Genomic DNA, 14,799 nt, shown 5'->3' with positions numbered 1-14,799 from the left:
CAGAAACCACACAATAATTTGAAAAAGAAAAGTTTAGTATAAACATCAGTATAAGGACATCTGGGTGGCTTGGTGGTTGAGCATCTGCCTTCAGCCCAGGGCATGATCCTGGAGACCCCGGATCAAGTCCCACATCGGGCTCCCTGGCTGGGTGTTGGGGGTGGGTGTTGGGGCTCGCTGCGGGGAAGTGGCCAGTGGAAGCAACAGCCGCAGTCAGCACCCTCTGTGGCCTGGTGTGGGATCCTCCAGGGGTCCTGTACTGGGGAAAGGGACCCCATCCCACCCAGCAGGCAGGGGGTGAGGGCCACGTGAGCCACAGCTGCCTGAGGTTTGCTCTGTGGGTGGTCTCGCACTCTTCAGTCTCAGACTTCTCCCCAGGATGCGCATGGGTACCCCTGCGGGAGGCCCAGCCACATGCCAACATGTGGGGAGGTGAGGAAGGGCTGAGTTCCACGGGTGGGGAGGGGCTGGATTCCAGGGCTGGCCGGTGTGGTCAGTGGTTGGCTTGTGTTCCTCTGTCTGCCCCCTTGTACCAGGGCCTGGGGCGCCACTTGCCTCTATCTGTCCCCTTGGCCCCGTGCATGGTCACCTGCAGCCCCAGCCTGGCCAGGTGGCTAGGGCAGGAATGTGTGTGCACACAGGCTGGAAGGGTGGCCTCCAACTGTCTGCCTGTGCCCTGAGAGGTGACCAGGGGTCCAGCGGGCAGAGTAGCAGAGGTGCTGGGAGCATGGGCACAGAGCCCACAGAGCCCAGGCTGACGTCACCTGCTGGCTGCATGACCTTGGAGTGCCCCTGCGGGTCCCTGTGCTCAGTCCCCTGGGAGGGGCTGTGACAGGCCGGAGTGGGTCCGGGGAAGGAGGTGGGCAGGGCGAGGCAGGCGTGGAGCCAGCTATTTGGCGGGATGGCACCGTGGGGTCCACACTGTGGGCTGTGTGGGGGCAGGGGGGGCGGTGCTGAGGGCCCAGGCAGGGGCGGGGAACAGAAGCCAGAGGGAAGCAGCTTCCAGACAACCCAAGGACAGATCTCTTAGGGGCAAATCGTGTTCTCCAGAAAAGAGGTTGGGGTCCTACCCCCAGGCCCTGCGCACGGGACCTTATCTGGAAACAGGGTGCCCGACTTTAAATGAAATCATCAGGCCAGTGCGGTGTCCTTGCCCTCGGGAAGGAGGGGGGAGACATACACACGGGGGCAGCTACAGGATGGGGAGGCAGAGGACCCCACAGGCTGCTGGCAATCCGCAGGGACAGAAGACGAGAGGACACAGGGAGAGGGCCACCTGCCAGCCAGGCCTCGCCTGACGCCCCCGGAGGCTGGGAGGAGGCCTGCGACAGGCTCTGGCCCCCAGCCCCAGGGACACAGCCCAGCTGGCACCTTCCGCTGGCACAGAAGGCGTTTCTGTTGTTTACACCGTGTGGCCTGTGGTGCTTTGTCGTCACAGCTTCTAGAAACTCGGTGCCCCAGGGGGAGCCCTCTGGGAAGCGGTGACTCATGGTCACCGTAGCCTTGTGAGCCAAGAGCACCCAGGGGATGGCCATGCTGATGGCGGGTGCTGGGGACCACAGTGGCACGAGGCTGTGGTGGCACGTGGGTACGGGGTCCCCTCTGTGCTGGTGGTGGTGGCGGTGGTGCTGCTGCTACAGGAGGGACAACAGGTGTTCGTGTGCGTTGGGGGCCTTTCTGATGACTGAGCTGTCCCACGAGGGGCTTCCCCAGGAGGGAGGGAATTCTCATCACGTTTGGGAGCAGGGGCGGTGTGGGGGTGCGTCCAGGTTTGGAGGGAATTCCTGCCCTGTGTTGGGGTGCTGGACCCCCCTCTCCTGGCGCCGGCCTTTCTTGATGGGAGCAAGGCGGGCTGGCCTAGAATCCCGGCAGGATGGGAGGGCAAGGACATGGTGCAGCTGGATGCACCCCCTCTGCAGCCACGGGGGCCCTGGCAGCCCTGCCTCTTCCCTGGCCTCAACGATCCCATCCCCGCCCCCTGACCCTCCCTGGCCAAGTGGACCTGGCAGCTGGGCTGGGAGCCGGGGAGCCGGGGAGCCGAGGGAGCAGAGCCCCGAACCACGAGGCAGGCGGCCCCAAGGCTGGCAGCTCTGTCCCAAAAGGCTGCCTCGTTTATTCCAGGAGTATTTACTGGGCACCTGCTGGTCGGTGCCAGGCGCTCTGCTAGATGCTGAGAATCAGGAGCGAAACTGCCCAAGTTCCTGCCTCTGTGGAGCAGACGAAACCAAACGGTGAATCACAAAAAGTTGCTGAGGTCTGAGGCCTCCAACAGGGAAGGAGAGGAAGTGTCAGGTCTAATGAGGGTGGCTGGGGACAGCGGCATCGACAGGGGCTTCTGGTAAAGTTCCCAAGCAAGCGGGGAAGTCTGAGAGACGGCGGGGCGTGCCTGGTGAGGACACAGCACGTGCAAAGGCCCTGTGGCAGGAGCATGCCGAGTGGGTTCCAGGTAGAACAGGGAGGCCGTGTGGCTGGAAGAGAGCTAGGGAAGTGGAGAGAGGCGGGAAGGGAAGCCAAAGGGGCTGAGAACACAGTGACTGTGGCCTTGGACACTTGCTGCTGAGCCAGGTGAGCGGTGCCGGCCGGGTTTTAGCAGAGGCACTGTCATGCTGGCCGCTGGGGTGGGGAGGAGCACGTGTTAAGGCCACGGCTGCGGTAGTTGAGGCCAGGTGGCCGCCCGAGACCACGGTGGTGCTGGCGATCCCCTCGGTAGCCGGGCAGGCTCAGCGTGCCCCCACCTGGATCTGCCACATGGGGTCACTACTGACCTTCCATCGGGCAGCTGCAGGGGGGCCGTTGGGGAGGGGCCGCCTGGGCGGAAAGGACCCCGAAAGGAGGAACAGGGAGGCTGAGGGGAGCTTGAGCCCCCGGGGCTGGGACCTGGCCGGAGGAGCTGGCCGTGGGCCGCGTGCGGGGCATCGCCGGGCTCTAGGCGCCCCCACCCCAAGTGCTGTGATTCTGGGCCAACCTGGAAGCAGCCCAGGACGGTCAGGGACCCCAGCCCCGCCCCTCCCGTGTCCCGGGGCTCCAGCGGGCTGGCCCCTAGCGTCAGATCCCCCCTTGGCCACACCCGCGTGTCCAGAGACGGGCTCCCCACCTGACGGGGCCGTGTGTAGGCCTCTGAAGCGCCTGGAGCCAGGATGCAGGGGGCCTGGCGCCCCAGTTTGGCTGCTGTCCTGAAAGGCCAAGGACTAAGCCCCAGGGTGGTTGCAGGGCCTCGTGTGCAAAAAAACAAAGAATAATAATAATAAAAAAAGCAGGTGCTTGTCAAGCAGGAATGAGTGAGGGAGCAGTGTCCACAGCGCACAGCGCCCAGCCTGGTGGGTTTCTGCTGCTGGGGACCATCCACGGGCTGGCAGCAGGTGCACCTGCCACCTTGGGCTGGCGGGTGGGGGGGTGGGGGGGGTGACGGGGTGGGGGGGGTGAGAGGGTGGGAGCAGTGGAGGGCACCCCAGAGCTCTCTCCTCCCTCCCTCCCAGGGGAGGGGCGGGACCTCACCCCCCCAAGTCCCACCTCCCCACCCCGCGGACTCCCGGAGGCCCTCTCTGCTGAAGGCAAGGCAAGCCACGCGTCTTTGAAATCATCAATCGAGTTTAATACATCGTACAGAAGGGAACTACATTGGCATATTTAAGACAAACACTTTTTTTTTTTCCTATTCTCACTATCCACTGGACGGTCCTCCTTGGTCCCAAACACTAAAGTCTCAAGACACGTCGGCAGCTAGCCCTCCCGGGTCCAACCTTTCATAGCCTCCCCTTACATTTTTTTTTTTTTAATTTAATTGAGTCCATCCAAGAAAAACAAACCAACGAAAAGGAACCTGAAGACATTTACATCGCAAGCCACGCGGTAATGCATAATCGGCATCTAGAGTAACCAATATAGAAGACGTGTGTCTCACAGTTCACTTTGTTCATCAATAAAAGAATATAAAAATCTTGTTCAACCCAGTGGTAAGTGTATTAAAATAGATCTGTATCGTACAGCACAGTTTCTCCCGGAGTCGAGAAGATGACAGGAGGGACCATGGCAGTCTGCGGGATACTGGCCAACCTCCCTGCTCTGCACCTGTCTGCATGCGTGCGCGTGCGTGCATGTGTCTGGGGCCGCGCATGCACACGCGCACGTGTGTTTAATGCAATTCGGCACCGTGTGATAGGCTGGGGTGGGAGCCCGGTGGCTTCCGGATGCTTGTCCTGTTGTGCTATGTCCCCTTGGGACTGGAGGAGCTGGTGGCGCACATCCCACCCCGGGGACGCGGGAGCCCTTGTTACGATGACGCGTGTGCGCCCTCCGCTCTCACTCGCTCGAGGAGACCACAAGAGCAGGGACTCCCGAGTCTCCGAAGGCCAAACACCCCCCACCCCGAGGCCACAGCCCCCTCTCCCTCCCCGCCCTCGCCCCCCCCTTCTGAAAGAACCCTCTGGATCTCTCCAGTGTGGCAGGTCCCCCAGGAGGGGTTTTCGCATTCGTACCTTGCAGCAGAGGCTACTGGAAGCAGGAAAAGAAGTCGGCAAGCGTCCCCCCTCCCTCCCCTTCACATTAAATATCTTACAATAAAAACGCCATACAAAAATGTAAAGTTATTTTTTGGCATAGTGTCTGTACTGGCAAGAAAAGAGGAATGGAATACTTTAGCGGCTCTTCGAAAGGAGAAAAGAAAAGGCTTCGGTCGTTAAGTTGAAGGATTCAACCCCGAATAGAAAAACCTGCCAGACGCCTCCCCTGCAGGCCCGCAGCTCCATCCTGCCCCAAAAACTCCATGAGAAAAATACACCGGCGGCAAAGCGAGTCCAGAACGTGAGCCAAGGGAAGGAGGCGCGCGGTGCGGGCGCTCCGAGGACTCGGGGGCGGGGGGCACGCGGAGGCCCTGGCAGGTGGATGCTGGGTCCCTCCCCTGAGGGACCCGCCTCGCAGTTTCTTTCAAGTTCAACAGCTGTGACTCTTAATGCTAATAATACTGACAGACGGGGCCCGTGTTGCGGGAAGGCGCTGGAGCGCCCCTGCCTCGAGCCCCAGGGCCCCCGGGCCCCCGGGCGGGAGGGGCGCCGAGTCCTACCTAGTTTGCTACCCACTGCTCGTCCCAACTACCCCTACTACTCAGCTAGGTCTTCGGGTTCCCGGCTCCCCTCCCAGCCTCCGCCCTGCTCTCTCCCAGGGGCAGCAGGGGGCCGAGGACACAGCTGTGTCTGGGAGCCAGAGGCCCGGGCAGCCCCCCAACAGCCGGGGGGCTGACTGTGTGCCCGTCCGTCACATGCCCACCTGGCTTCCTGGCGTCCCGTCCAGACGTGGAGGGCAGGACTCCATCCCCACCCGTCCTGGCTCTAGGACTTCCGCCCAGTTCCTTCTCCCTTTCCTCTGTCTCTCTCGGTCTGGTTTTATTTTTGTCTGAAATTCATAGTGTTTATGAATTAAGGCGGACAGAACCCTCAGGTCTGGTGAGCGGGGTCCCAGGAACCTTCCGTGGGTGTGAAGCTGGTCCCGCGGGGTCAGTTGTGCCCCTGGGGATGCTGGAGGGCAGAGTGCATGGCTGCTGCTGGGGGTTTGGTCCAGGGCCCGGCCAGCAGCGGGGCAGGGCTGGTGGTCGTCATGGTGACCTGGAGCATCTGCTCGCCCTGGATCAGTCTCAGGAGGGCCCGCAGGCGGTCCAAGGATGACTGGGTGCCCCTCTGCCGGGCCAGCAGGCTCGTCTTAAGCTCTAGGCATTTCTGTCGGGAGGAGACAGGGGTGGGGGGGGGTGTCTCAGAAACCCACCGTGCAGGCATCCTGGGGCTGCCACCCTCTCAGCCCCCTCTCCCAATGCCCCTCCCCTCTTTTGGGCAGAGGCCTGAGAGGAACCAGCCCGAGGGCCTTAACGAAAACCAGGCAGCCACAAAAAACGGAATTGCTGCCAGACACACAGAAGTTTGTTTCAGAAATTAGGCCTAGAAACAGAGGGCTTGGGCAGGAACGCGGAACATTCTTCCTCGTAGAAATCAGGCCTACAGGGACACCCAGGTGGCTCCGTGGGTGAGCGTCTACCTTCGGCTCAGGGCGTGAGCCTGTGGTCTCCGGATCGAGTCCTTCATCGGGCTCCCTGCATGGAGCCTGCTTCTCCCCTGCCTCTGCCTCTGTCTCTCTCTCTGTATCTCTCGTGAATAATAAATAAATTAAAAAAAAAATCAGGCCTACAAATGGCAGGCCTGGGCAGGAGTGCAGAACATTCTTCCTCGTGGCTATGCTGCTACCTCACTGACCAGGTCATTCCTCCTCCAGCTGGAGGAAGCCGGGAGCCAGTTCTGGCTCACCCACAGCCGGGGGCCAGCTCTCCTGCCTGCCGTGCTCCTGTCTTTTGGTTGGCTTTGTACACATCGTGGCAGTGCATGTAAGCGGTCGGGACGGCGACCCACGCTGGAGTGCAGGCCACTTGCTGCTCAGGGAAATCACTTAACTCCCTGGGACTCCATCCCTACTCCGAGACGGGAATAATCACAGAGCCTTCTCTTGGGTTATTCAGAGGATTAAGTGAGATGGTATGTTTAAAGAGTTTCACTATAGCCTGGCATTGCCCTTACCATCACCATTACCACCACCCTCACCACCATCACCATCACCACCACCATCACCACCTCATCATGACAATCACCATCACCATCACCACTATCATCACACCATCATGACCATCATGGCCATCATCACTATCATCACCACCATCACCGATACCATCATCACCAATATCACCACCACCATCACCATCACTGTCACCACCACCATCATCACCACCATCACCACTACTATCACACCATCATGACCATCAACACTGGCACCATCATTACCACCACTATCACCACCATCATCATCACCACCATCATCACACCATCATGATCATTACCACCAGCACCATCATCACCACCATCATCACCATCACCACCAACACTGCCACTAACATCATCACCATTACCATCAGCATTATAACCACCATCATCACACCATCATGATCATTACCACCAGCATCATCATCACAACCACCATCACCATCACCACCAACACTGCCACTAACATCATCACCATTACCATCAGCATTATAACCACCATCATCACACCATCATGACCATCACCACTGGCATCATCATCACCACCACCACCAGCACCATCATGACCAGCACCACCAGCACCATCATGACCATGACCATGACCATCACCACCACCACCACCATCATCACACCATCATGACCATCACCACCACCACCACCACCACCACCACCACCACACTACAGAAGATAAATCATGTTCACTTTACACAAAAAGAAACTGCGTTTCAGAGACACGGCTTTGCCAAAGACGAAGAGCTAAGTAGGAGCAGAGCTAGGTGCTCAGTTGCTTGATAACTATTTCTTGAATAGATCACAGAGCTGCATTCTCCACCTCCTGACTCTCTGAGTGATGTTGGTGAGTCTGTCTTCTCCTGGGGCCTCAGTGACAGGACAGTGAAGCTCTGGATCTACATCTTGGGGCTCTGAGTGCCCCAGCCTCCTGCCCCCCACTCCCAGCGCACCTTCACGGCCGAGGCCAGGCGCCGGTCCCGCTCCTCCAGCTGCTGGTGCTCGCTCTGTAGTTCACTGCCTCTCTGTAGCAGCTTCTGCTTCTCCTCTTCCTTGACTGGCAAAGAGAAGGCCAGGTAAGCAAGCAAGGTAAGCAAAAAGGCTGGCCCGTGGGTGACTGGGAAAAGCAGAAAGAACCCGAGGTCTACGCCTCCAGGCCATCCTGGCCATGTCCTCCTGCAGAAGCCAGTGGCCCTGGCTGCATACACAAGGGACCGGAAATGACATTCTCCACAGCCCCTGCCCTGCACACAGGACCAGTCACGGGGTCCCTCTTTGCAGAGCTCTGGCTAGGTGCAGCTTCAGACAGGCCCAGAGTGAGTCCAGAGGACGGGGTTGGGGTTGGGAGAAGGGAGTAGGTGCTTCTCCACATCCCAAGGCTGTCTTACCCGTCTTGTGGGTGACGTACGAGTGCACAATGGCCAGCATCCCGGTCCAGGGCACACCATCGTCTTTCTTTAAGGCCTAGAGGGCGGATGGGGAGATGAACAAGCAGGCAGGCCAGAGCAACCCCAGGGGGAGGCCCAAGCTCTCTGAGCTCTAGGGTCCTCAACTGTGATGGGATGGGGCCACCCCTGCGTCGTGGGCTGCCTCACAGAGCTCCCTGAGGGCAGGAACCTGCTTCTACCCAGGACTCCCAAAAAAGTGCTGGTTGGAGGAGGGTCCATTCCTTCTTGACTGAGTGCATACATGAATGACCGCCTGTCTTCTTCCCTTGTCCTGGGGACCTGAGGGCAGCCCCAGGCACGCCAGGGCCAAACCGAGGGCCCAGGGAGGCCCCACCATCGTGCTAAAGTGGGGAAGGGAATCTTGTTCCATCTTCCCTCAAAGAGCTGTGACCCCCCGGGGCAGTCACAGTACAGGGGCTGGTGGCTCCCACAGGAGACTGTGACATACGGCCCACTGTACCCATCCTCTCCCTAGGTCCCCGGGATGCGAACCCACGAGAATCAGTGTTTTCTGAAATTAAGATGATTTCTCTATGATTTTTATGAGTAATACATATACATTATATAGTGAAACATCTTTCACCAAAAAAAAAAAAAAAAAAACACTGCTACTTCCCAAACTGAGTCTAACACTTGGAAGAATGTCCCCTGGTGTTTTTTATTCAACCTGCAGCTTTTCTTGGGGAGCCGACAATTAAACTATACAACCACTATAAAGCCTGGTGTTTTCATTTAAAAAAACAACTTAGTTCCATATAAAGAACAAATCCCAAAGAATCACAAAATCTTGGCCAAGATCGTTTTCAATGTCCACATATCGCACTCGGTACACACGCTGGAATTTATTTCGCGGTCTCCTAAGTGCTGCGAGGTAGCTGTATATGTTCCTGTACAAATAAGGGACGGGAGGCTTCTTCGTACACAGAGTTTTATCCGGATTTGGATTATTCGAGACTACATTCCCCAAAGCTAGATTCTGCGTTGACAAGGTACACAGGTTTCTAAGGCTCCTGATAAAATCCTACAACGTGAAGAGCGTCTGCCTCCCTGCATCATCACCAGAAGGGAGGGTTACTGTTTTCTCAAACTGGCTCGGTTTTGTGTGTTGGCAGGGAGATGGAACACATCAGGCATCACGGTTTTTGCGGTTTGCGATGTTAGTCCAGGTCTCCCCAGGGGGCCTTTGGGGTTCAGAGGTGGTCGGTGGGTCAGAGCTGTAGAGGGACGTCTGCTCAGTCACGGCCCGTGGGCCTCAGCTGGCTGTGTCTAGATGGCCACAAGGGGGGCGCTGCTGAAACCCTACAGTGCCCGGGCCAGCCCAGCAGACCATCCAGCCTCTGAAATGAGGTTTGGGCCGCCCCCCGAGCTGTGCCGGGGGTGGGGGGTCCCCTGGGGCAGGGAGAGAGTCAGGGTGCGGGGGGGAGAGCCCACTGCCTGGCAGCACAGCCTCCCCTACCTTCTGCTGGCACTTGGGGCACAGCCACACGCCCTTGGGCGCCGTCTTGAGGGGCGGGTCCAGGCAGCCCAGGTGGTATGCCCCCGGGCAGGTGCCGCAGGGCTGCAGGTCGGACCCTCGCTTGCACGCGGCGCAGTGCTCATCGTGGGTGATCTCACTCTGAAAGAGAAGGGAGGGCGGGAGGCGGGTCGGCAGGGCCGGGAGGGAGCGGGGGCCCCCCCGGGCAGTTGCCACCCCGAACTGCTCGTGCCCCACTGTTTCTCAGCAGCTCTGGGAGGGGGAGGGATGAACCCGGGAACCGGGGGGACGAGCAGCTACCTGGCAGGTGGACTCAGGGGCACCACCTGGGCCATGTTCACCAGGGCCGGGGTGTGGCCCGGCTGAGACTGGGACATGGGGTGTGGGTGATGGCCTAGGAAACAGGTCCTAGGAAACAGGTCCCCCGGGGCCCCCACGGGGCCACATCCCAGCGGAGCCCCCGGCCCGTGCCCCCAAAGCCTCCCTCCACACGCTCTTTAGGCGCACACGGCCTTGGGAGGCCCAGGGTCACGGTCCTCTCCCGTCCTCCTGACGGCACCTTGGTCTAACCGGGCATCTCCCAACACCCCAGTGGGTCACTGCGCTCCTCTGAAGCCACGGCTGCAATGTGGGCTAATGACACCTGCCCCCACAGGATGCTGGGAAGATGAACAGTGCAGGGTACACGAAGTACAATCCGTGAAGGATCCAGGCAAGGAGGAGCTGACTCTTTCCACAGGATAAAGGAACCTCAAATATCCCTTGTACGGTCACCCACCCCTTTGTTTGCTCAGTTCCTACTTGCACACCTGCAGGGACGGGGAGCTCACTACCTTTCCAGCCAGCCGGCTGCACTGTGGACAGCCCTGACTGGGAGACAGAAGAGCCTCTCATAACCCCTTGCCCCCCTAGCCTGCGAGGTCTGAGCAGTTTCCCACCACCCACGAGAACACCTTCTCCAGGTGCATGATGTCTGTCCTCTACCCGCGTGTCAGCAGCGTCCTCTGACGTCAGAGTGGTGAAGGGCCAGAGGGTTCCCATCCGGAATGACCCAGGCCACGAGGACAGTGGACCCCAAGCCACCCCTGGCGGAGGGGGCCGCAGCCCGAGATGAGGCCTAAGAGACCTGCGGTCACCTCCCATGTCAGTGCAAGAGCCCAGGGAGGGTGAGCCACTGGCCCAGGGTCGCTCAGAGAGCTGGGGGCAGGAGCACGACCAGCATCGGGCACTCCCGCCTCGAAGCCGATGACCCTCTGGGACTGGGGTCTGCGGAAGTGGGACTCTGCTCAAGGCATGTCCTGCGCCCGTGTGGCTTGGGTGGCTTGCATGCAGGTGGCCGGGGGCGAGCGTGGGGACCACCAAAACCGACCTGTGACACTACACGGCTCTGGTGGCAGAAAGCACAGTGTAACCGGAGTTTATGCCCAACCCCGGCTGCTGCTTGGGGGCCTGGCCATTATGGGCGTGCGGGGGCTAGAAGGTGCTTTTAGAATTAGATCCAAAACTTTTTTGAAAAATGAGGTCACGAGGCGCCTGGGGGCTCAGTCGGTGAAGCGTCTCCCTCCATCCAGCTCAGGGTCCTGGGGTCGAGCCCCATGTCGGGCTCCCTGCTCAGTACAGGGTCTGCTTCTCCCTCTGCCTCTGCCTCCCTCACCCCCACTTGCACGCTCTCTCTCACTTGCTCAAATAAATACACAAAATCCTAACAACTGAGGTCACGACCAGCCCGTGTCCTGGGAAGGAGGTGGCTGGCGTCGTATAGGATCCCAGAAATGCAATCCTGGGGGGTGAGACCCTGAGGATTACTAGGTCTGACCCTCACCAGGTGGGCAACAGGGCCTGAGACAGCCAGCTCCGCCTGGGCTCCCACAGCAGAGCTCGGCCGCCAGCGCCTCCTCCTGGGCCTTGGCTCCCGGGTCCCTGCGTCCCCAGGAGTGTGGAGAGAGCTCGTGCTTGACCCCGTGGGGATGCCCGGCCCTGCCTGGCAGGCTGCGCCACGGAGCCCGAAGGCTCTCTGCTCGCCCCGCCCCGCCCCTGCCAGGAGCACCCGTACCTGCACCATGGAGAGCACACCCCGCCCCCCAGGTGTGCAGGGAGGGGGCACCTACCTTCCAGCAGGGGTCCTCATTGGCTAGCACGGGGAAGAAGGGCGGAGAACACGTTAGTGGGCGCTGGAGGAGCACCAACCAGGAGTGGAGGCCACGAGGCCCCGTGTGGCAGGGGTTCCCACCCGGGGCATGATGGGAGCATCACAGGCCCCGGGATACCTGGTCCTCACCGGGGCATCACAGGAGCATCACAGGCCCCCGGACACCCTGTTCTCACCAGGGGCATCATGGGAGCATCACAGGCCCTGGGACACCCTGTTCCCACCTGGGACATCACGGGAGCATCACAGGCTCCAGGACACCCTGTTCCCACCTGGGGCATCACGGGAGCATTACTGGCCCCGGGACATCCTGTTCCCACCCGGGGCATCACAGGAGCATCACAGGCTCCAGGACACTCTGTTCCCACCCGGGGCATCACGGGAGCATCACAGGCCCCGGGACACCCTGTTCTCACCAGGAGCAAGATGGGAGCATCATAGGCCCCCGGACACCCTGTTCTCACCAGGGGCATCATGGGAGGAGGGATCTCTGCCCTGGTCATGGCCAGGACCCACCGTGGCACGGCAGGGAGCTGCCCAGAGGGGGCATCATTCTAGGATTTCTCAGAGAAACTTCTTCTCGACTGTGGTTTTTGTTTGTTTTGTCTGTAACCCAGTTCCAGTAAGTGACGCCAAACCACTCAAAACAATGATGGCACAAAGCAAACGGTCTTCCTTGCCGTCACTGGGTCAGAGCTGTCCGTGGGTTACACCGCCCAATGGGAAGGACGGAAATGCTGGGCAGGTGACATCGTGCTGTCACGTTCAGCCCTCGTGTCGCTGTCCCAGCTCTGAGCCCCGGCTCTGACACCTGCCACACGGAGCATCCTCCCCAGAGATGTCGGGGCAAAGGAGGCCGCGGGGGCTGGGAGGCACCGTCCCCCAGAGAGCAACTCCGTCCCACCGTGGCCGGGCCAGGCCAGCCGCACGCAGGCCGGGAGCAGAGGGCCACCCAGGCCGACCCTGCCCCGGGCCCCGGAGCAGCCCTGGCCGCAGAAGCCACGGCCCCGTGGCGCTTACCTCTCGCTGTGAGGAACAGGGGGGTGTTGAGATAGTTGGATGCCAGCCGTTTCCTCTGCAGGGGACCGGAAGCAAAACAAAGCCATGTCACGTGGAGCCCTCCTTGGCCACACGGCTCCTGCCCAAGGTGCCCCCGGGACAGGCCCCACCCAGGGGACGCAGGGTAGGGGGGCGGCGAGGAGTCAGCACCCAGCCTCCCCCGAGGGAGGCTTGGGATCCACCGCTGCCCCCTACCCCGTGGGTACATCCGCCTCCCTCAGGAAGGATGCGTCAGAGACCCCAGATCAGGTTTCTGGTACATTCTAAAAGGGGGCTTGAGGCACAGCCCAGCCTGTCAGACCACAGCTGGGCATGGCTGTGCTGGGGCGGAAAGACGGATGACTGACTACGCCCGCCTCTCTCGGGGCGGCCGGGCCGCTCTGGGGCCTATGTCGTGTCCAGGGTGAAGGGTCACGGCCGTGGGCGGACTCTGGACTCGTGCATCAGATCATCCGGGCCCGGCCCTGGGCTTCGGACCCCAGGGTGTGGCTCTGCGCCCAGAGCGCCGGGTGGTTTCAGCAGCGAGCACGCAGAGGGCACCAGGCCCTGTCGGTGACATTCTTACAGAAGGGCCACGGTGCTGGGGACACCCATCTCGGGGACCAGGCGCGCCCAGGAAACCGAGCAGGAAGGTCTCGGGTATTGGGATGGACACTTGGGACGTGTTCTCTGCTGGGGAAGCTATAAAGCAGAGGGAGGGGGCGGCTGGCATGGGGGGTGGGGGCTCCCCGAACCCGGGTGATCACCGCGCCAGGCGAGATCCCTCTGTCCCCGCAGAGTTCATGAGCCACGGACTCGGGACAATGGCGCAGAGTGGTCACCGCCAGGGAAGGTGAGGGCAGCAGCCCCCTGAGCCTCCTGCAGGCCCCTGGGGACACGGCTCGGCTGCAGAGAGCTGCCCCACGCATCGGACCTCACGGCCCTAAAAAGAAACTGCTTCCGTGCTGGGGGACGATTCTGGGGTTGCTCCCCAGCGTCTGTGACAGGCGCCAGGCCTGATCATTGGGGCGACGCTTCTGGAAGCTGGCCGCACCCCGCACGCGAGCCACGCTCCCCCCTGCAGCCTGAGTGGGGAACCCAAGGACGTGCGGGTCTCTCGTGTCCGTTCCCCGATGTTATTTGCCATCACGCCCTGAACTCCACTCCCCGGGGCAGGTGGGGCAGGTGGGGGGGCCAGCCCGGGGGAACCTCCCCGCCCGGGTGCAGACCCACGGGCCCCTCACGGGTGCAGACCCACGGGCCCCTCACCTCGGTCTCCAGGAGGCCGCTGTAGGCAGGATTGGCTGTGCTTCTTCTCTTCCGCTCTTGGCGTTTGCTCTGGATTTCTGGAAAGGCCCGGACACGGCAGTTACCGGTTCCACCCTGTCCGGGGAACCCCGAGCTCTTCCTCTGCGAGGCCCGGCTGTCCCTGTCCCCTCCTGCCCAGCATCCCCGCCCCTGAGCGGCCCCCGAATCGCTCACTCCGAGGCAGACAGAGGTGCTGGCTGCGGGCCGGAGGGTGGCGGGGACCCACTCTCGCCACGGGCTTCCCCGTGTGCCATCATCCCGCCTGGCCCGTCTCCCGTGGGCTGCTGGCTGGCTCCGCGCACCTGCGAGGACCAGGTACACCTGCCGCTAAGGTAGCCTCTAAGGAACGGTCCCCCCTCTGCCTTCTTTCAGCTTTGCCTGCCGGGTGGAACCTGTGACCGGTTTCCCTGGTGCAGCTGTTTTGACTTTTTTTCCTAACTTGTCTTCTGGACCTAATTTCTCCTTCCAGATCCTTGCCGCCTCGTTCGTGTTCCACGTAAGGCACCCCAGAGCCTCCGTGGAGGCAGACAGGGTCCGCATAAATAAATGTCGAGGGTTTCACAGGCGGGGGTAGAATTTTTACAAGGAGGATGATTTGTAAAAATCGTCATGACAGTCACGAGCGTATCAGCAGAGCTTTCTTGTCCTGGCGCTCATGGCAACGCTGCTAAGTTTCAAGGTGTCGTTCTCTCCTCGTGTGGCGGAAGAGGAGACCGAGGTTCAGGGTGGAGGGAGCTTGCCCGAGGTCACCCAGCTCTAAGAGCATGATGGGGACTCAATCGCAGACTTTCTGATGTGACT

General features: G+C 60.8%; 1 protein-coding gene across 3 annotated transcripts in view; it reads right to left on the bottom strand.

Moving 5' to 3' along the window:
- Positions 1 to 3,570: 3,570 nt before the first annotated feature.
- PHF21B (PHD finger protein 21B) overlaps positions 3,571 to 14,799 on the bottom strand; it is an 84,269-nt gene continuing 73,040 nt past the window's right edge. For all 3 annotated transcript variants that reach the window (XM_072843574.1, XM_072843575.1, XM_072843576.1), the window contains 7 exons: positions 13,960 to 14,036; positions 12,673 to 12,727; positions 11,612 to 11,634; positions 9,486 to 9,644; positions 7,970 to 8,045; positions 7,535 to 7,638; positions 3,571 to 5,708 (listed from right to left, as the gene is read on the bottom strand). In XM_072843574.1, coding sequence (XP_072699675.1) covers positions 5,490 to 5,708; positions 7,535 to 7,638; positions 7,970 to 8,045; positions 9,486 to 9,644; positions 11,612 to 11,634; positions 12,673 to 12,727; positions 13,960 to 14,036 — 713 coding nt within the window. In that variant the 3' untranslated portion in view covers positions 3,571 to 5,489. The remainder of the gene's footprint in view (positions 5,709 to 7,534; positions 7,639 to 7,969; positions 8,046 to 9,485; positions 9,645 to 11,611; positions 11,635 to 12,672; positions 12,728 to 13,959; positions 14,037 to 14,799) is intronic.

The sequence above is a fragment of the Canis lupus genome, chromosome 11, assembly GCF_048164855.1.
Source record: "Canis lupus baileyi chromosome 11, mCanLup2.hap1, whole genome shotgun sequence".
Lineage (NCBI taxonomy): Eukaryota > Metazoa > Chordata > Mammalia > Carnivora > Canidae > Canis > Canis lupus.
The sequence above is the reverse complement of the archived record's forward strand: the minus strand, read 5'-3'. Positions and strand labels throughout refer to the sequence as shown.